The sequence below is a fragment of the Oncorhynchus kisutch genome, linkage group LG17 (assembly GCF_002021735.2).
Source record: "Oncorhynchus kisutch isolate 150728-3 linkage group LG17, Okis_V2, whole genome shotgun sequence".
Classification (NCBI taxonomy): domain Eukaryota; kingdom Metazoa; phylum Chordata; class Actinopteri; order Salmoniformes; family Salmonidae; genus Oncorhynchus; species Oncorhynchus kisutch.
The window spans coordinates 85,609,963-85,632,401 of NC_034190.2; the positions used below are offsets into that span (position 1 = coordinate 85,609,963).

General features: G+C 44.4%; 1 protein-coding gene across 1 annotated transcript in view; it reads right to left on the minus strand.

The window, feature by feature from the left end:
- hcfc1b (host cell factor C1b) overlaps positions 1-1,131 on the minus strand; it is an 81,803-nt gene extending 80,672 nt beyond the window's left edge. The window contains 1 exon segment of the mRNA XM_031794863.1: positions 333-1,131. Coding sequence (XP_031650723.1) covers positions 333-510 — 178 coding nt within the window. The 5' untranslated portion in view covers positions 511-1,131.
- Between the last annotated feature and the right edge of the window lie 21,308 nt (positions 1,132-22,439).

Sequence of the window (22,439 nt, forward strand, 5' to 3'; positions counted from 1 at the left end):
GGCACGTGAACACTGGCGCATGATTGCCTTGCATCAATATATGAGCAAAACAGGAGTCAAACACTTTAAACCACCCCCTTACTCACTGTCACAACCAGAGGGTCATTGGTAATTGACTATGTTGAACGACCATTGCCTAAGAGGATAAAAGCAATAACTACTTGTTGAAAATATTTGTGCTAGTTAGCGCTACAGCCCATGAAATGGCTAACTAGCACAAATTAGCCGATGGGCAAGTTCGTATCCAATTGCTAAAAAGAAAAATGTTAGCTAGGTAGCATAGCAAATAATTCATGAACAATACCGAATGTATACACAAAGCATCATCTTACCTGTGTTATACACATGCAGTTCATCCACAATTCCTTCATTGCCACCCCCGAAAACGACCATCAATTCTTTAATTGCAACTGCACGATGTCCGTGTCGGGGCCGAGGGACAGGGCCGGACCAACCCAACACCCGCTTCCACCGTGGCTGCAGAACTGAGCCAGAGGTCCCAGATGTCATGGTGCCGGTAGATTCAGTTTCTCTTTGAGAAGGAAGTTAGAAAAAAAAAAATCCAACTTGAAAAGCTTTCCAATATAGCTAAAATGTATAAATGTATACTAATGCTAAGCTAACGAGTTAGCTAGCATCCGTTAGGACTAGCCAGCTAACGTTAACTGACAACAAGCTAACAGTAGCTGGCTACGGTAACGTTTAAACGTTAAACAGGATTTTTAAAAACCTCGCGTCCTACTAAAATACTGCACTCAAACACAAAATATAGTATCGAGATTTCGTATACGTTGTTCCCAGTTCAAGACCACTTGTATATAATTGTAGAGAATATAAATATGTCCAGGTTGTGGTTGCTAGCTCGCAAGTTTATTTAGCCAAGAAGAAGCACAAAAAAACCATCTATGGGAGCCGCCATTTTAGCAAACAAGACGCCGAGAAGAAAATTATGAAACGTAGATCCGGAAACAACATGAACATGTCCAGCCATCAAAATTGTGGAACTCTTGACACAAAATTATTATTATTTTTGTTGTTGTTGTACTAATCTCTTCAAAAAATTGACGCTTTAATTTTCTGTGTTGTAGAGTTATATTTCCAAGGAAGCAAAGCGGTGCGATTCGATGGGTGCCGCCATCTTGTAGCTAACAAAACTAAACAAACCATCCAGAAAACAGCCTGACTAATAATACAAATATTAATTCAGCTGGCTCCTGAACCTGGTTTGCTAGTTTAATCGTTTCAGATACCTTTAGAGTAATATGTACCCAATACCGATTATAATGTGCAAGACACATTATGATTGAACATTATTATCCCGGGAGAAATACTATTGCAGTTGAATTTTCATGCTTCTTCATGAGCAGAAATTATTTCTCAACTTGTTTCAATCTGTAAACCTTCAAGTGTCATAAGTAATTGTAATTTTACAGCCAATGTTTATTGGTGTTTAGTTTTGTTGCACTGTGATGGTAACAAGCTAGCTTTCCAGACCAAAAAAAAAAAGTCATGCCTTTCTGTTCTGGGTGTCGCCATTTTGACATAATTAAAAAGCTACAGCAGTGAAAAAGCTACACTAGTAGCTTGGTGAAGCATCTTTGCTAGTGAGCTAGCTAACGTTAGCGGATGCTGCAAATGAACATTAAAAATAACGTTACTGACAGATTATACAAGACATTCCAATACAAACCAGATAGCTAAATTGCTAAGCTAAATAGCAAATAAGCTAACAGCTAATTTCTTAGCTTGCTAAAATGTTAGCTTCCAGCTTGGAGGCTACAGCTAACGTTGGCTTGCTAATATCCTTCTTGACCAATTAAAAACAGAAGTTGGTTAAAAAATGAAGAACAACCTTAATAAATCCTAACATGATAGAATCATTTAACGAAATTAAGTTTTACTTCTTTATTAAACGTCTCTTTCATTGATGCATTCATAGCAATAAGTTATTTTTTTTGTATTAGCCTTGCTAGCAAGCTAGCTAGCTTCCCTCAAGAAAAATGGCGGAGATAACGTTAGCCGTCACAATAAAACGCGAAAAAAAGTTAGTCGCGTTATCGTTAGCACATTATACTTACTCGTAAGTTGTAACTTTAATCCAAAAAAAAGTATCGAGAGCGGGACTCAATTTAATAATTTGAACCCGGGATAATTCTAAATAAAAATGAGAAAAAGCTACATGTTCTCATGCCGCCCAGGAAGCCGCCATTTTCTCATCCGCCTCAAACACCACTTTCCATAAACCGACAGTGGAGAGATGTCGAGCACGGTGTGGCCACTGTCACAAATTCTCACTGATTACCTGCTACAGAATGGTTGGTGGTGAACATCTAAATTTAAAAATCATATATATATTGCTCATTCAAAGACAAGTTTGATAAGACCACTGAACCTGGGGAAACGATTGTCATTCTGGCAAACTGCATGCTACTGTAGAGTAGGCTATGTAGCCATATTATTGTGTGAAAAAAAAAAAATATGCAACTGTGACAGCCATCATCCCACTGCTGACACCAATGCAGCAAATTGAGGGAAAATATTAATACAGCTGGCTCCCACGACAACAGGTGGCAAAGGTTGACAGGACACTACATTGCATGAGCCAAGTGTCACTCAGACTTATATCATTAGGTGACTACTGCCCTAGTTTGATAGTAAAAATAAATGTGCCCGAGGACCCTAGGACAGTTGAAGGCCTGTTCCCCAAACATGATCAAGTACATTGTGGGCCATGTTTTAAAATAAAGTATAACAATTGAATTACTCTTGATAACAAAATCATGACATCAGACAAATAATTCACATTAATAGCTAAATAACTCTACTTTGTTAATTCGAGCAGTGAGTTGCAATCTACTGCAAAGATTTTTTTATTTTTTTTATTTTACCTTTATTTAACCAGGTAGGCAAGTTGAGAACAAGTTCTCATTTACAATTGCGACCTGGCCAAGATAAAGCAAAGCAGTTCGACAGATACAACGACACAGAGTTACACATGGAGTAAAACAAACATACAGTCAATAATACAGTATAAACAAGTCTATATACAATGTGAGCAAATGAGGTGAGAAGGGAGGTAAAGGCAAAAAATGCCATGGTGGCAAAGTAAATACAATATAGCAAGTAAAACATAAGATAGTCTGCAGAGTTCTGTCCTACTATCCAGGTCTGTACCCAAACAATTTGAACTAATACTTTAAAAAATCCACCTCTCTAAAAACAAATCTCTCACCGTTGCCGCCTGCTATAGACCACCCTCTGCCCCCAGCTGTGCTCTGGACACCATGTGAACTGATTGGCCCCCATCTATCTTCAGAGCTCGTGCTCTAGGTGACCTAAACTGAAACATGCTTAACACCCCAGCCATCCTACAATCTAAGCTTGATGCCCTCAATCTCACACAAATTATCAATGAACCTACCCAACTTGCCCTCTAAATACACCTCTGTTGTTTTCAACCAAGATCTCAGCGATCACTGCCTCCTTGCCTGCATCCGTAATGGGTCAACGGTCAAACGACCACCCCTCATCACTGTCAAACGCTCCCTGAAACACTTCAGCGAGCAGGCCTTTCTAATCGACCTGGCCCGGGTATCCTGGAAGGATATTGACCTCATCCCGTCAGTAGAGGATGTCTGATGGTGTCTTCCTCACCATCTTAAATAAGCATGCCCCATTCAAGAAATTTAGAACCAGGAACAGATATAGCCCTTGGTTCTCTCCAGACCTGACTGCCCTTAACCAACACAAAAACATCCTATGGCGTTCTCCATTAGCATCGAACAGCCCCCGTGATGTGCAACTTTTCAGGGAAGTTAGAAACCAATAAACACAGGCAGTTAGAAAAGCCAAGGCTAGCTTTTTCAAGCAGAAATTTGCTTCCTGCAACACAAACTCAAAAAAGTTCTGGGACACTGTAAAGTCCATGGAGAATAAGAAAACCTCCTCCCAGCTGCACTGAGGATAGGAAACTCTGTCACCACCGATAAATCCACTATAATTGACAATTTCAATAAGCATTTTTCTACGGCTGGCCATGCTTTCCACCTGGCTACCCCTACCCCAGTCAACAGCACTGCACCCCCCACAGCAACTCACCCAAGCCTTCACCATTTCTCCTTCTCCCAAATCCAGTCAGCTGATGTTCTGAAAGAGCTGCAAAATCTGGACCCCTACAAATCAGCCGGGCTAGACAATCTGGACCCAGTCTTAAACTATCTGCCAAAATTGTTGCAACCCCTATTACTAGCCTGTTCAACCTCTCTTTTGTGTCGTCTGATATTCCCAAAGATTGAAAAGCAGCTGCGGTCATCCCCCTCTTCAAAGGGGGGGGACACTCTAGACCCAAACTGCTACAGACCTATATCTATCCTACCCTGCCTTTCTAAGGTCTTCGAAAGCCAAGTCAACAAACAGATTACCGACCATTTCAAATCCCACCGCACCTTCTCGCTATGCAATCTGGTTTCAGAGCTGGTCTTGGGTGCACCTCAGCCACGCTCAAGGTCCTAAATGATATCATAACCGCCATCGATAAGAAACAATACTGTGCAGCCGTATTCATTGACCTGGGCTTTCGACTCTGTCAATCACCACATCCTCATCGAAGACTCGATAGCCTTGTTTTCTCAAATGATTGCCTCGCCTGGTTCACCGACTACTTCTCTGATAGAGTTCAGTGTGTCAAATCGGAGGGCCTGTTGTCCGGGCCTCTGGCAGTCTTTATGGGGGTGCCACAGGGTTCAATCTTGGGCCGACTCTTCTCTGTATACATCAATGATGTCGCTCTTGCTGCTGATGAGTCTCTGATCCACCTCAACGCAGACGACACCATTCTGTATACCTCTGACCCTTCTTTGGACACTGTGTTAACAACCCTCCAGATGAGCTTCAATGCCATACAACTCTCCTTCTGTGGCCTCCAACTGCTCATAAATACAGTGGGGCAAAAAGTATTTAGTCAGCCACCAACTGTGCAAGTTCTCCCACTTAAAAAGATGAGAGAGGCCTGTAATTGTCCTCATAGGTACACTTCAACTATGACAGACAAAATGAGAAAAAAAAATCCAGAAAATCACATTGTAGGATTTTTTATTAATTAATTTGCAAATTATGGTGGAAAATAAGTATTTGGTCAATAACAAAAGTTAATATCAATACTATGTTTTTACCCTTTGTTGGCAATGACAGAGGTCAAACGTTTTCTGTAAGTCTTCACAAGGTTTTCACACACTGTTGCTAGTATTTTGGCCCATTCCTCCATGCAGATCTCCTCTAGAGCAGTGATGTGTTGGGGCTGTTGCTGGGCAACACAGCTTTTCAACTCCCTCCAAAGATTTTCTATGGGGTTGAGATCTGGAGACTGGCTAGGCCACTCCAGGACCTTGAAATGCTTCTTACGAAGCCACTCCTTCGTTGCCCGGGCGGTGTGTTTGGGATCATTGTCATGCTGAAAGACCCAGCCACGTTTCATCTTCAATGCCCTTGCTGATGAAAGGAGGTTTTCACCCAAAATCTCACGATACATGGCCCCATTCAATCTTTCCTTTACACGGATCAGTCGTCCTGGTCCCTTTGCAGAAAAACAGCCCCAAAGCATGATGTTTCCACCACCATGCTTCACAGTAGGTATGGTGTTCTTTGGACGCAACTCAGCATTCTTTGTCCTCCAAACACGACGAGTTGGGTTTTTACCAAAAAGTAATATTTTGGTTTCGTCTGACCATATGAATCAAATCAAATTCAAATCAAATTTATTTATATAGCCCTTCGTACATCAGCTGATATCGCAAAGTGCTGTACAGAAACCCAGCCTAAAACCCCAAACAGCAAGCAATGCAGGTGTAGAAGCACGGTGGCTAGGAAAAACTCCCTAGAAAGGCCAAAACCTAGGAAGAAACCGAGAGAGGAACCAGGCTATGTGGGGTGGCCAGTCCTCTTCTGGCTGTGCTGGGTGGAGATTATAACAGAACATGGCCAAGATGTTCAAATGTTCATAAATGACCAGCATGGTCCAATAATAATAAGGCAGAACAGTTGAAACTGGAGAAGCAGTCCTGAGGCATGGTCCTAGGGCTCAGGTCAGTTGAAACTGGAACAGCAGCACGGTCAGATGGACTGGGGACAGCAAGGAGTCATCATGTCAGGTAGTCCTGAGGCATGGTCCTAGGGCTCAGGTCCTCCGAGAGAGAGAAAGAAAGAGATAATTAGAGAGAGCACACTTAAATTCACACAGGACACCAAATAGGACAGGAGAAGTACTCCAGATATAACAAACTGACCCTAGCCCCCCGACACATAAACTACTGCAGCATAAATACTGGAGGCTGAGACAGGAGGGGTCAGGAGACACTGTGGCCCCATCCGAGGACACCCCTGGACAGGGCCAAACAGGAAGGATATAACATTCTCCCAATCTTCTTCTGGATCATCGAAATGCTCTCTAGCAAACTTCAGACGGGCCTGGACATGTACTGGCTTAAGCAGGGGGACACGTCTGGCACTGCAGGATTTGAGTCCCTGGCGGCGTAGTGTGTTACTAATGGTAGGCTTTGTTACTTTAGTCCCAGCTCTCTGCAGGTCATTCACTAGGGCCCCCCGTGTGGTTCTGGGGTTTTTGCTCACCGTTCTTGTGGTCATTTTGACCCCACGGGGTGAGATCTTGCGTGGAGCCCCAGATCGAAGGAGATTATCAGTGGTCTTGTATGTCTTCCATTTCCTAATAATTGCTCCCACAGTTGATTTCTTCAAACCAAGCTGCTTACCTATTGCAGATTCAGTCTTCCCAGCCTGGTGCAGGTCTACAATTTTGTTTCTGGTGTCCTTTGACAGCTCTTTGGTCTTGGCCATAGTGGAGTTTGGACTGTTTGAGATTGTGGACAGGTGTCTTTTATACTGATAACAAATTCAAACAGGTGCCATTAATACAGGTAAGGAGTGGAGGAGAGAGGAGCCTCTTAAAGAAGAAGTTACAGGTCTGTGAGAGCCAGAAATCTTGCTTGTTTGTAGGTGACCAAATACTTATTTCCCACCATAATTTGCAAATAAATTCATTAAAAATCCTACAATGTGATTTTCTGGATTTTTTTTCTCACTTTGTCTGTCATAGTTGAAGTGTACCTATGATGAAAATTACAGGCCTCTCATCTTTTTAAGTCGGAGAACTTGCACAAGTGGTGGCTGACTAAATACTTTTTTGCCACACTGTACAAGTAAAACTAAATGCATGCTTTTCAACCGATCGCTGCCTGCACCTGCCCGCCTGTCCAGCATCACTACTCTGGACAGTTCTGACTTAGAATATGTGGACAACTACAAATACCTAGGTGTCTGGTTAGACTGTAAACTCTCCTTCCAGACTCACATCAAACATCTCCAATCCAAAGTTAAATCTAGAATTAGCTTCCTATTTCGCAACAAAGCATCCTTCACTCATGCTGCCAAACATACCTTCGTAAAACTGACCATCCTACCGATCCTCGACTTCAGCGATGTCATTTACAAAATAGCCTCCAACACTCTACTCAATAAATTCGATGCAGTCTATCACAGTGCCATTCGTTTTGTCACCAAAGCCCCATTCACTACCCACCACTGCGACCTGTATGCTCTCGTTGGCTGGCCCTCGCTTCATACTCGTCGCCAAACCCACTGGCTCCAGGTCATCTACAAGACCCTGCTAGGTAAAGTCCCCCCTTATCTCAGCTCGTTGTTCACCATAGCTGCACCCACCTGTAGCACGCGCTCCAGCAGGTATATCTCACTGGTCACCTCCAATACCAATTCCTCCTTTGGCCACTTCTCATTCCAGTTCTCTGCTGCCAATGACTGGAATGAACTACAAAAATCTCTGAAACTGGAAACACTCATCTCCCTCACTAGCTTTAAGCACCAGCTGCCAGAGCAGCTCACATATTACTGCACCTGTACATAGTACATAGCCCATCTCTAATTTAGCCCAAACAACTACCTCTTTCCCTACTGTATTTAATTTATTTATTTTGCTCCTTTGCACCCCATTATTTCTATTTCTACTTTGCACATTCTTCCATTGCAAATCTACCATTCCAGTGTTTTACTTGCTATATTGTATTTACTTTGCCACCATTTTTTTTGCCTTAACCTCCCTTATCTCACCTCATTTGCTCACATCGTATATAGACTTGTTTATACTGTATTATTGACTGTATGTTTGCTTTACTCCATGTGTAACTCTGTGTCGTTGTATGTCTCGCACTGCTTTGCTTTATCTTGGCCAGGTCGCAATTGTAAATGAGAACTTGTTCTCAACTTGCCTACCTGGTTAAATAAAGGTGAAATAAAATCAATTTAAAAAAATAATACAGTAGACTTTCTCTTCATAAATTATAGTAAAAAAAAAAAATCGAACTCTTAGGCTATTTGTAACTGGCATATTTAATGAAAACCTTGACATACATCGTACAAATACAAATCATACATTTTTTAAAAATGATCTAAAAGATAACATTATGAATACTAAAAAATGATTTTTATACAAATTGCGAACAATGATTTGGTGTTGAGAACTAGTGATGTGTTGTGGCCTAGGGCAGTGTTTACCAAACCATTATGGTTTTTTTTTGTCCTAGAACTACACAGCTGATTCAAGTAATTAAAGCTTGACGATGAGTTTCACTGATTCCCAGCTGTATGCGTCAGTATTGTTAATTTAATGGAAAATACTCCTATACTGTTTGCTACTAAACATTTGCTTTGCTCTTCTAGAACTGACTTAGATAAAAGCCCATATGTCGGCCAGTGTATGACACACAGACAACTCTGTGTCCGTATGTATTGCAGTGTGTTCTGGGCCGGTAAACTAGTTTTATTTTTTAAATTATTATACTTTTTTTTGTGACAATTTCAACACCTAAAACAATAGAACAATTATTATCATGATTTCTGTCAAATCCCCGAAGGCTGGAGGATGTTAGCTGTGGGTTTAGGTTGGTCTGGATGTGTTGGCTTGACTATATGGCCTCTCCTGAAAGGTAGTCAAGCTCATCGCTTTCCTTTGGTCCTCTGCTTGGTGGTTTCATCTCAGCATCTGAAAGATCAATGAAAACCAAAAACGACTTACAGGGCCTTCGGAAAGTATTCAGATCCCTTGACTTTTTCCACATTTTGTTACGTTACAGCCTTATTCTATAATGGATTAAATACATTTTGTTATGTTCTAGAGCCTTATTATATAATGGTCATCAACACACAATACCTCATAATGACAAATCAAAAACAGGTTTTAGAAATGCTTGCTGGTTATTTTTTAAATGACTGAGTAAAAGGTCTGAATACTTATGTAAATGTTATATATTTCCATTTTATTTATGAACCTTTGGCAGCGATTCCATCCTCGAGTCTTCTTGGGTATGACGCTACGAGCTTGGCACACCTGTGTTTGGGGAGTTTCTCCCATTCTTCTCTGCGGATCCTCTCAAGCTCTGTCAGGTTGGATGGGGAGTGTTGCTGCACAGCTATTCTCAGGTCTCTCCAGAGATGTTCGATAGGGTTCAAGTCCGGGCTTTGGCTGGGCCACTCCTGCATTGTCTTGGCTGTGTGCTTAGGGTCGTTGTCCTGTTGGAAGTCTGAGGTCTCTAGTCTGAGGTCCTGAGCGCTCTTGAGCAAGTTTTCATCAAGGATCTCTCTGTACTTTGCTCTCTTCATCTTTGCCTTGATCCTGACTAGTCTCCCAGTCCCTGCCGCTGAAACACATCCCCACAGCATCATGCTGCCACCAACATTCTTCCTTTTGGCAAACTGCAAGTGGGCTGTCACGTGCCTTTTACTGAGGAGTGGCTTCTGTCTGGTCACTCTACCATAAAGGCCTGATTGGTGGAGTGCTGCAGAAATCGTTGTCCTTCTGGAAGGTTCTCCCATCTCCACAGAGGAACTCTAGAACTCTGTCAGTGTGACCATCGGGTAATTGGTCACCTCCCTGACCAAGGCCCTTCTCCCCAGATTGCTCAGTTTGGTCGGGTGGCCAGCTCTAGGGTTCCAATCTTCTTCCATTCAAGAATGATGGAGGCCACTGTGTTCTTGGGGACCTTCAATGCTGCAGACATTTTTTGGTACCCTTCCCCAAATCTGCGCCTCGACACAATCCTGTCTCGGAGCTCTACGGACAATTCCTTTGACTTCATGGCTTGGTTTTTGCTCTGACATGCACTGTCAACTGTGGGACCTTATATAGACAGGTGTGTGCCTTTCCAAATCATGTCCAATCAGTTGAATTTACCACAGGTGGACTCCAATCAAGTTGTAGAAACGTTTCATGGATGATCCATGGAAACAGGATGCACCTGAGCTCAATTTCTGAATACTTATGTAAATAAGGTATTTCTGTTAACTTTTTTTGCTAAATTTGCTAAAAATGTTTTTGCTTCTCATTATGGGGCATGGTGTGTAGATTGATGAGGGAAAAAATATTTGATACATTTTAGAATAAGGCTGTAACGCAACAAAATGTGGAAAAAGTCAAGGGGTCTTAATACTTTACGAAGGCACTGTAAATGCATATTTAAAAACAAAAAATCTCATCATGCCATTGAACAATAATACCGTTATTACAGTTAAATTCAAGTTCAAATTGTGAAATGAAAGAGCAGCTTACAAAGTTCATCAGAGGAAAGCAGCTCGCCGGTCTGTATTCTGCCTTCCTCACAGAGCGCCATCTTGAAGAGGAAAGCAGCTCGCCGGTCTGTATTCTGCCTTCCTCACAGAGCGCCATCTTGAAGAGGAAAGCAGCTCGCCGGTCTGTATTCTGCCTTCCTCACAGAGCGCCATCTTGAAGAGGAAAGCAGCTCGCCGGTCTGTATTCTGCCTTCCTCACAGAGCGCCATCTTGAAGAGGAAAGCAGCTCGCCGGTCTGTATTCTGCCTTCCTCACAGAGCGCCATCTTGAAGAGGAAAGCAGCTCGCCGGTCTGTATTCTGCCTTCCTCACAGAGCGCCATCTTGAAGAGGAAAGCAGCTCGCCGGTCTGTATTCTGCCTTCCTCACAGAGCGCCATCTTGTGGAGGAAAAGCTCTTTGCACGCATTAACAACTATTTTTTAAACCTTTATTTTAACTAGGCAAGTCAGTTAAGAACAAATTCTTATTTTCAATGATGGCCTAGGAACTGTGGGTTTAACTGCCTTGTTCAGGGGCAGAACGACAGATTTGTACCTTGTCAGCTCGGGGATTCGATCTTGCAACCTTTCGGTTACTAGTCAGGCTTGCCCTCGCTCTGACCACTAGGCTACGCTGCTGCCCCTATTCCATGGCTGGGCAAGCCTGGCAGGGTTATTCTAGAGAGGGCAAGACTGGCAGGGTTATTCTAGAGAGGGCAAGCCTGGCAGGGTTATTCTAGAGAGGACAAGCCTGGCAGGGTTATTCTAGAGAGGGCAAACCTGGCAGGGTTATTCTAGAGAGGACAAGCCTGGCAGGGTTATTCCAAGTGGGCAAACCTGGCAGGGTTATTCTAGAGAGGGCAAGACTGGCAGGGTTATTCCAGAGAGGACAAGCCTGGCAGGGTTATTCTAGAGAGGGCAAGCCTGGCAGGGTTATTCTAGAGAGGACAAGCCTGGCAGGGTTATTCTAGAGAGGGCAAACCTGGCAGGGTTATTCTAGAGAGGACAAGCCTGGCAGGGTTATTCCAAGTGGGCAAACCTGGCAGGGTTATTCTAGAGAGGGCAAGACTGGCAGGGTTATTCCAGAGAGGACAAGCCTGGCAGGGTTATTCTAGAGAGGGCAAGCCTGGCAGGGTTATTCCATAGAGGACAAGCCTGGCAGGGTTATTCTAGAGAGGGCAAGCCTGGCAGGGTTATTCTAGAGAGAGGGACTATGTTAGGTAACTGGTAAGGTAGGACATCTGTTAACCAGTGGCAACACGGTTGGATTTAGAGCAGAGAGGTACACAACTCTTAGGTTTTGAGGAATGCAGTCAGGTTATGTTGTTTTTAGTTGTGGCCATTTAAATCAGTGACTGGTTTATACCTGGGAAAGCAGGGTTACCTCTGAAGGGCACATCACAACAAAATGTTTTGTAACTGAGTAAAATGTGTGTTTCTTGGACATGTCCAGTCTCTGTTTCAGTCCACTTTCTTCTATTTTTGTGGCAAATGAACACAACCAAAATGTTTGGTCCTCTCTGGGGGCACTGAACGAATTAAAACTACAATCATCCTGACTGCAACCCTCAAGGAGATGAGCTGTGAACCCTGACCCTGGGTTATGAGATATCTGATTATGAGTATGGTGAACTGGAGCGTAGCCAACTGGCTAGTCTAAGACCAACCATAACTGTTCCCCTTGTCCCAGAGGCTCCAACACATGGAAAGGAGGTCTGGGGGTCTGCTCTCGTGTCACTATTTGGGAGATGGGAAGGAGGACAGAGTAGGGGTGAGGAGGGCAGTGGTATGTATCTGTCTTACAGTGGACCGACACATCTTTGACAGAATGTCTGATAAGGAGTCTACGGCCTTGTCTCAGGATGGTAAGTTGGTGGTTGAAGATATCCCTCTAGTGGTGTGGGGGCTGTGCTTTGGCAAAGTGGGTAGGGTTATATCCTTCCTGTTTGGCCCTGTCCGGGGGTATCATCGGATGGGGCCACAGTGTCTCCTGACCCCTCCTGTCTCAGCCTCCAGTATTTATGCTGCAGTAGTTTATGTGTCGGGGGGCTAGGGTCAGTTTGTTATATCTGGAGTACTTCTCCTGTCCTATCCGGTGTCCTGTGTGAATCTAAGTGTGCGTTCTCTAATTCTCTCTTTCTCTATTTCTTTCTCTCTCTCGGAGGACCTGAGCCCTAGGACCATGCCCCAGGACTACCTGACATGATGACTCCTTGCTGTCCCCAGTCCACCTGGCCATGCTGCTGTTCCAGTTTCAACTGACCTGAGCCCTAGGACCATGCCTCAGGACTACCTGACATGATGACTCCTTGCTGTCCCCAGTCCATCTGACCGTGCTGCTTCTCCAGTTTCAACTGTTCTGCCTGTGATTATTATTATTTGACCATGCTGGTCATTTATGAACATTTGAACATCTTGACCATGTTCTGTTATAATCTCCACCCGGCACAGCCAGAATAGGACTGGCCACCCCACATAGCCTGGTTCCACTCTAGATTTCTTCCTAGGTTTTGGCCTTTCTAGGGAGTTTTTCCTAGCCACCGTGCTTCTACACCTGCATTGCTTGCTGTTTGGGGTTTTAGGCTGGGTTTCTGTACAGCACTTTGAGATATCAGCTGATGTACGAAGGGCTTTATAAATACATTTGATTTGATGAGTCTATGGATTATTGAGGAGGTTTGTGGAAGGAATGGTGAGGAGAAAGGAGAGGAGGATACATTGAGAGTGGATGAGGCTTTCAGACTGGTATGGATGTCTTGTAGCACCTGGACCACCTAGGAGTCATGGATGTGACACACTGGGACATGTGTCACATCCCAGTGCAAACCAGGGTTGGGATCAATTCCATTTCAATTCCAGTCAATTTAGGAAGTACACTGACATTCCAATTGGAATTTGATTTACTTTTTGAATTGACTGGAATTGAAATGGAATTGATCACAATGAGGGGTGTGAATGTTAAAATGTTTAAATTAAATGGGGATCTTAACATTATGAAAAACCCCTAACAACGCTGGATCCTTCTGAGAATCCGTAGGCAAGCCTTCAATTTCTTCTTGCTAACGTGCAATCGTTAGAAAATAAAATTGATGACCAACTATTATGATTATACTACCAACTGGACATTAAAAACCGTAACATCTTATGTTTCACCGAGACGTGGCTGAATGAAGAAACGGACTTTGAGCGATTTTCCAAGCACCGACAGAACAGAGAAGCTACGTTTGGTAAGACGAGGGGTGGGGTGTGTGTCTTTTTGTCAATAACAGCTGGTGCGCAATATCTAATATTAAAGAAGTCTTGAGGTATTGCTCGCCTGAGGTAGAGTACCTTATGATAAGCTGTAGACCACACTATCTACCAAGAGAGTTCTCATCTATATTATTCGTAGCCGTCTATTTACCACCACAGAATGAAGCTGGCACTAAGACCAGCTCTATAAGGCCATAAGCAAACAAGAAAATGCTCACGCAGAAGCGACGCTCCTAGTGTCCGGGGACTTTAATGTAGGCAAACTTAAATCAGTTTTACCAAATTTTTACCAGCATGTCACATGTGCAACCAGGGAAAAAATATCCTAGACCACCTTTACTCCACACACAGAGATGCATACAAAGCTCTCCCTCGCCCTCCATTTGGCAAATCTGACCATAATTCTATCCTCCTGATTCCTGCTTACAACCAAAAACTAAAGCAGGAAGTACCAGTGACTCGCTCAATAAGGAATTGGTCAGATGAAGCGGATGCTACACTACAGGACTGTTTTGCTAACACAGACTGGAATATGTTCTGGGATTCATCCAATGGCATTGAGGAATACACCACCTCAGTCATCGGCTTCATCAATAAGTGCATCGATGACGTCCTCCCCACGGTGACTGTACGTACATATCCCAACCAGAAGCCATGGATTACAGGCAACATCTGCATTGAGCTAAAGGATCGAGCTGCCGCTTTCAAGGAGCGGGAGACTAATCCAAACGCTTATAAGAAATCCCGCTATGCCCTCAGACAAACCATCAAACAAGCAAAGCGTCAATACAGGATTAAGATTGAATCCTACTACACCGGCTCTGACGCTCGTCGGATGTGGAAGGGCTTGAAAACTATTACAGACTACAAAGGGAAACCTAGACACAAGCTGCCCAGTGAAGCGAGCCTACCAGACGAGCTAAATGCCTTTTATGCTCGCTCCGAGGCAAGCAACACTGAAGCATGCACGAGATCACCAGCTGTTCTGGATGACTGTGTGATAACGCTCTCGGTAGCCGATGTGAGCAAGACCTTTAAACAGGTCAACATTCACAAGGCCGCGGAGCCAGACGGATTACCAGGATGTGTACTCAAAGCATGCGGGGACCAACTGTCAAGTGTCTTCACTGACATTTTCAACCTCTCCCTGACAGAGTCTGTAATACCTACATGTCTCAAGCAGACTACCATAGTCCCTTGCCCAAGGAAGTGAAGGTAATCTGCCTAAATGATTACCGCCCGTGGCACTCATGACGTTAGCAATGAACTGCTTTGAAAGGCTGATCATGGCTCACATCAACAGCATCCTCCTGGACACTCAGACCCACTCCAATTCACATACCGCCACAACAGATCCAAAGATGACGCAATCTCAATCGCACTCCACACTGCCTTTTCTCACCTGGACAAAAGGAACACCTATGTGAGAATGCTGTTCATCGACTACAGCTCAGCATTCAACACCATAGTGCCCACGAAGCTCGTCACTGAGCTAAGGACTCTGGGACTAAACACCCCCCTCTGCAACTGGATCCTGGACTTCCTGACGGGCCGTCCCCAGGTGGTAAGAGTAGGCAACAACACGTCTGCCACACTGATCCTTAACACTGGTGACCCTCAGGGGTGTGTTCTAAGTCTCCTCTTGTATTCCCTCTTCATCCACGACTGTGTGGCCAAACACAACTCCAACACCACCATTAAGTTTGCTGACGACACAACAGTGGTAGGCCTAATCACCGACAACAATGAGATGGCCTATAGGGAGGAGGTCAGAGAACTGGCAGTGTGGTGCCAGGATAACAACCTCTCCCTCAATGTGAGCAAGACAAAGGAGCTGATCGTGGACTATAGAAGGTTGGCCGAACAGGCCCTATTAACATCAACAGGGCTGTAGTGGAGTGGGTCGAGAGTTTCAAGTTCCTTGGTGTCCACATCACCAACAAACTATCTTGGTCCAAACATACCAAGTCAGTCGTGAAGAGGGCACGACAAAACCATTTCCCTTTCAGGAGACAGATTTAGCAATGGTCCCCAGATCCTCAAAAGGTTCTACAGCTGCACCATCGAGAGCATCCTGACCGGTTGCATCACTGCCTGGTACGGCAACTGCTCGGCATCTGACCGTAAAGCCTTACAAAGGGTAGTGCGTATGGCCCAATACATCACTGGGGCCAAGTTTCCTTCCATCCAGGACCTATATAATAGGCGGTGTCAGAGGAAAGCCCCCCAAAAATTGTCAGAGACTCCAGTCACCCAAGTTATAGACTGTTTTCTCTGCTACCGCACAGCAAGCGGTACCAGAGCGCCAAGTCTAGGACCAAAATGCTACTTATAACAGCTTCTACCCCCAAGCCATTAAGACTGCTGAACAATTCATAAAAATCGCCAACGGACAATTTACATTGACCCCCCCCCCCTGTACACTGCTGCTACTCGCTGTTTGTTTGTTACCTATGCATTATTAAAAATAATAATAATAATGATGCAAGCGTGTGTTTTATCGTTCTTTTGCTTGTAGAATATCAATAGCCTATTCATTGATGATAACTTTACTGAAGTTCCGATTTCAAGGCAAGATATTGCAAAATACTCTTGCTAGCTCGCTATGACGGTTTGATACAGAATTCCATTGCAAGATGCAGCTGATAGATTGCTGATGATGGCCTAGTGCCCGGTTCTGACTCTGTCTGCCTGGTTGCCGAAATGCCTACCCCTCTACTCCCTCTCCGTCTCTTGCTAGCTCGCTATGACGGTTTGTTTTGTCGGAAGTATACTGCAACTAATCACTCTCCTCCATTCCAAAAATACCTAGCGGGCGATTCCTACCACCAAAAAAAGCAATGTCCTTCCCAGACTTTTCCCAAAATGTTTGTATTTTACATTGTTTGTCAGAATTTTGAAATCACAAACAGTAAATTATTTAGAGCCCCTCCTTACCTATTCACAACTTAACCGGCAAAGACAATGCGCTGTTGCCAACTCCTCAGTAAAGAAAGTAGCTATCGATTGTCCTAAAAGTCGCTAAATGACGTCATCGCCCAATTTGCATAATTGGCCATGTGCATGTAATTGTGATGGATGCTGTAGGAGAGAGGAATAACGTTGTGGGAGAGACAAAAAAGTGAGTAAAAAACACCCTAAATATGAACTTTCTTCTGTCGATTCTTGTTTTTTTAAATGTCACAATTCCAACCCTCCTCCCAAGGTTCTGATTCTGGCTTGGGACCAGCAAAAGTGACCCAAAAGAGACACTCTGGCGGAGTTACTGAGTTAAAAATAAAAAAAATGTTGTTTTGTTTTTAGTTTTTTAGTTTAGTTTTTTACATTTACATCCCACCCTGAATGTAAGCCAGGGCGGGATCTTCCCGCATGTGCAATTCATTTGCAGTCTGGATGCGGAGGGGTGAACATCTCCTGCTCTGACTGCAGCTGGGAGGGACTGCTGTGCGAGGACTGGGCCGCCTGTGAGTGCTTTGGGACGAGGATGGGGCCAACGGCAGCACCCGCTGGCTCGTTGAGAAGAGTAAGAACGATATGTGTTTTCACTGAATGACAAATGGATGAATGGGCGATTAATTGTGCACGTTACTTCACAATAACATGTAAATGAGGCCCTATATGAATGATAAGGCAGGTGAAGAGGTTGATTTCATTTAAAACAACAGTGTAATGGTGAGTTTGTATTCAATCATTTTACAGTGCGGTTTGCGGGATGATGTCATTCTCTTAAACTTTTTACTTTGGGAAAAGATGCTGTTTTTGGACTCACCTTGTTGTGATGTTCTCACTTGAACAGGAAGGTGGCACAGCGATCCTTCGTGGGCAAATCAAACAAAGAGACAGAGGCCGGATTTACATTTATCTATACATTTTGAATCAAAAATGATTAACTGAAATTAATCAATCAACATAATAGTGATAATGTGAGTATATTTGATATAAGGCCTACAGTTGCAAAGGCATGCATGAATCAAGTTCAGCCCTGTGAGTTCTATTGTCTATCGTTTGTTGTCTTGGGGCGGCAGCGTAGCCTAGTGGTTAGAGCGTTGGACTAGTAACCGGAAGGTTGCAAGATCAAACCCCCGAGCTGACAAGGTACAAATCTGTCGTTCTGCCCCTGAACAGGCAGTTAACCCACTGTTCCTAGGCCGTCATTGAAAATAAGAATTTGTTCTTAACTGACTTGCCTAGTTAAATAAAGGTAAAATAAAAATAAATAAATATGTGTCTGGGTAGAGGTAAATCCCCCTCCTCATCTAGTCTAAATATAATTTATATGAACCAATATAAGGTAGCTGCAGTTTGACAGGGTTTTCGTCCTCGCAGGGCCAGGAGTTATTTTTACACCATGTGACCTAATTAATAAGGCCCAGAGTTTTCCTAGTTAGGTTAACATATAAGGAAAAACTCCAGGCCCCAGGGGGTAAATATTGCCCCACCACTCTGGGACCTATGTGTAACGGATGTGAAACGGCTAGCTTAGTTAGCGGTGCGCGCTAAATAGCGTTTCAATCGGTCTGCTTGCAGTTGTCAGTCACCCTCAGGTATGTGGGACGATCTGGGTTTTTACTCAGGAACGTTTCTTAGGATACTTTTGATGTGTCAAGTGGGCGAGATGCGCAGTCTGTGTTTGACTTTAACAATTTTGAGACGTCTTGAGTTTAACTGCGTAGAGAAACTCGTTGTCCAAACCTACGATGGCGCAGCTGTCATGGAATGTCTCTGCTGTTAGTATTTACAGCTGAGTCCCCCACCTGTTCAGTGATGAAGAGGTGATGAATACTCCACTCCACTGCCCTTGTCAACTCAATCCCCTGACATGAACTGAAACCATGTCTCATGTGCCCTCTCATCCACTGGCACATTGAATGTTACCTCTACCAATCACTGTGAGTACCACTATCAATGTTCTCTCACTACTGCATGTAGAGTCAATCACAAACACAATCACATTATTACACATCAGTGATTTAACTCCTTGCTGGGAATAACTCATTATGATCTCTTTTGTCTCACTGTGTCGTGTGTTGTTTTTATTGTCTTTTGTCTCACTGTGTCGTGTGTTGTTTTTATTGTCTTTTGTCTCACTGTGTCGTGTGTTGTTTTTATTGTCTTTTGTCTCACTGTGTCGTGTGTTGTTTTTATTGTCTTTTGTCTTCCCAGTCAAAATCCTGTCCTGCACTGAAGTCAAGCCTCTGAATACCTCAACTCGTGCCTCATACCCTCATTTAATCACTGCTGTGATCCCTTTCCCCACACTGTAAGTAGCCTCTCTCATTTCCATTCTATTGTACTATAAATGTCTTTATTAAACGCTTTAGGTTAAAATAATTAGTCTTTGACGATAAAAAAAACACACTTTGTTTTCTCTGTGCATTCCGCGTATTATCCTCCTCAATTATTAAAGTCACCAGCCGCCACTGATCTACAGTGACACCATTTTTCTGTGGGGTTAATTTGGAAAGAGGCTGTTTCAGCTACATTGCTCAAATTGTTCTCTGTCCACACAGTATTGACAGTCCTCCGGATCCCTTGGTCAAGTTCCCTGTACAAGAAGAGCTCAAATAAGCAAAGAGAAACGACAGTCCATCATTACTTTAAGACTTGAAGGTCAGGAACTTTTAAAGTTTCTTCAAGTGCAGTCGCAAAAACCATCAAGCGCTGTGATGAAACTGTCTCTCGTGAGGACCGCCTGTAACGAGTGCGCTGAGAGTCAGGAAACAAGTTCAGGGAGTGAGTGTTTTAATAAATAAACGAAACAATAAACACGAACCACAAAACAACACACCGACATGGAACAGAGTCAATAACACCTGAGGAAAGAGCCAAGGGGAGGGGCCGACACAGGGAAGATAATCAAGGAGGTGATGGAGTACAACGGGAAGGGGCCGACACAGGGAAAATAATCAAGGAGGTGATGAAGTCCAAGGGGAGGGACCGACACAGGGAAGATAATCAAGGACGTGATGAAGTCCAAGGGGAGGGACCGACACAGGGAAGATAATCAAGGAGGTGATGAAGTCCAAGGGGAGGGGCCGACACAGGGAAGATAATCAAGGAGGTGATGGAGTCCAGGGGAGGGACCGACACAGGGAAGATAATCAAGGACGTGATGGAGTCCAGGGGAGGGACCGACACAGGGAAGATAATCAAGGAGGTGATGGAGTCCAGGGGAGGGACCGACACAGGGAAGATAATCAAGGAGGTGATGGAGTCCAGGGGAGGGACCGACACAGGGAAGATAATCAAGGAGGTGATGAAGTCCAAGGGGAGGGACCGACACAGGGAAGATAATCAAGGAGGTGATGGAGTCCAGGGGAGGGACCGACACAGGGAAGATAATCAAGGACATGATGAAGTCCAAGGGGAGGGGCCGACACAGGGAAGATAATCAAGGACATGATGAAGTCCAAGGGGAGGGACCGACACAGGGAAGATAATCAAGGAGGTGATGAAGTCCAAGGGGAGGGACCGACACAGGGAAGATAATCAAGGACGTGATGAAGTCCAAGGGGAGGGACAGATATAGGGAAGATAATCAAGGAGGTGATGGAGTCCAGGTGAGTGACAGATAGAGGGAAGATAATCAAGGAGGTGATGGAGTCCAGGTGAGTGACAGATAGAGGGAAGATAATCAAGGAGGTGATGGAGTCCAGGTGAGTGACAGATAGAGGGAAGATAATCAAGGAGGTGATGGAGTCCAGGGGAGTGACAGATATAGGGAAGGTAATCAAGGAGGTGATGGAGTCCAGGTGAGTGTCATGAGGCGCTGGTGCACAAAACGATGGTGACAGGTGTGCGGGATAATCAGCAGCCTGACGACCTAGAGGCCGGAGAGGGAGTATACGTGACACCACCACAGGAAAGGAAGACCCAGAGTTTGATGAACCTCATTTTTGAGGTCCTCTAAATCTGACTCAAAGGTCTGAGCAAAGGCAAACAGAGGCTCCTCATTCAAGAATTTTGTCCTCTTTAGGTTGAGAGACTGGACCCCTTTGAATTATCTCGCAATTCTTCTTTGAAAAACGCCTCTGCAGCTCAGCTGTGAGACTGTCAAGCATCTGATAAAAGACAGCTCTTTGGGAAGCTCTCACCATCCCTTTGGTCACTATCTTTCTGTCCTACGGTGCTCATCATCAATGAGTCGTGAAATCTTAAGCTTGTTTTAGACTGTCTTTAACACACTGTTTGTACACTTATTTCACAGAGCTCTGCAATCTCTTCAACCTCTTTCCATAGTTCTCCATAGTAACCCTACCTTCTGTAGTCCTGTAATGTGTCTGTAAGGGCACCTACTAGATCCACAGCCCTTCCTGTAGTGTGTCTGTAAGGGCACCGACTAGATCCACAGCCCTTCCTGTAATGTGTCTGTAAGGGCACCTACTAGATCCACAGTCCTTCCTGTAATGTGTCTGTAAGGACACCTACTAGATCCACAGCCCTTCCTGTAATGTGTCTGTAAGGGCACCTACTAGATCCACAGCCCTTCCTGTAATGTGTCTGTAAGGACACCTACCAGATCCACAGCCCTTCCTGTAATGTGTCTGTAAGGGAACCTACTAGATCCACAGCCCTTCCTGTAATATGTCTGTAAGGGCACCGACTAGATCCACAGCCCTTCCTGTAATGTGTCTGTAAGGGCACCTACTAGATCCACAGCCCTTCCTGTAATGTGTCTGTAAGGACACCTACCAGATCCACAGCCCTTCCTGTAATGTGTCTGTAAGGGAACCTACCAGATCCACAGCCCTTCCTGTAATATGTCTGTAAGGGCACCGACTAGATCCACAGCCCTTCCTGTAATGTGTCTGTAAGGGCACCGACTAGATCCACAGCCCTTCCTGTAATGTGTCTGTAAGGGCACCTACTAGATCCACAGTCCTTCCTGTAATGTGTCTGTAAGGACACCTACTAGATCCACAGCCCTTCCTGTAATGTGTCTGTAAGGGCACCGACTAGATCCACAGCCCTTCCTGTAATGTGTCTGTAAGGACACCTACCAGATCCACAGCCCTTCCTGTAATGTGTCTGTAAGGGAACCTACTAGATCCACAGCCCTTCCTGTAATATGTCTGTAAGGGCACCGACTAGATCCACAGCCCTTCCTTTAATGTGTCTGTAAGGGCACCGACTAGATCCACAGCCCTTCCTATAATGTGTCTGTAAGGGCACCTACTAGATCCACAGCCCTTCCTGTAATGTGTCTGTAAGGACACCTACCAGATCCACAGCCCTTCCTGTAATGTGTCTGTAAGGGAACCTACTAGATCCACAGCCCTTCCTGTAATATGTCTGTAAGGGCACCGACTAGATCCACAGTCCTTCCTGTAATGTGTCTGTAAGGGCACCTACTAGATCCACAGTCCTTCCTGTAATGTGTCTGTAAGGGCACCTACTAGATCCACAGCCCTTCCTGTAATGTGTCTGTAAGGGCACCTACTAGATCCAAAGCCCTCGTTAGGTCAAGAGAGCTTGATTGGAGCATGTCAGAAAGACATTTGGCATCACCAAGCACTTTACAAAAGGTAACCAAAAGCCCGATAAAATATAAATCTATCT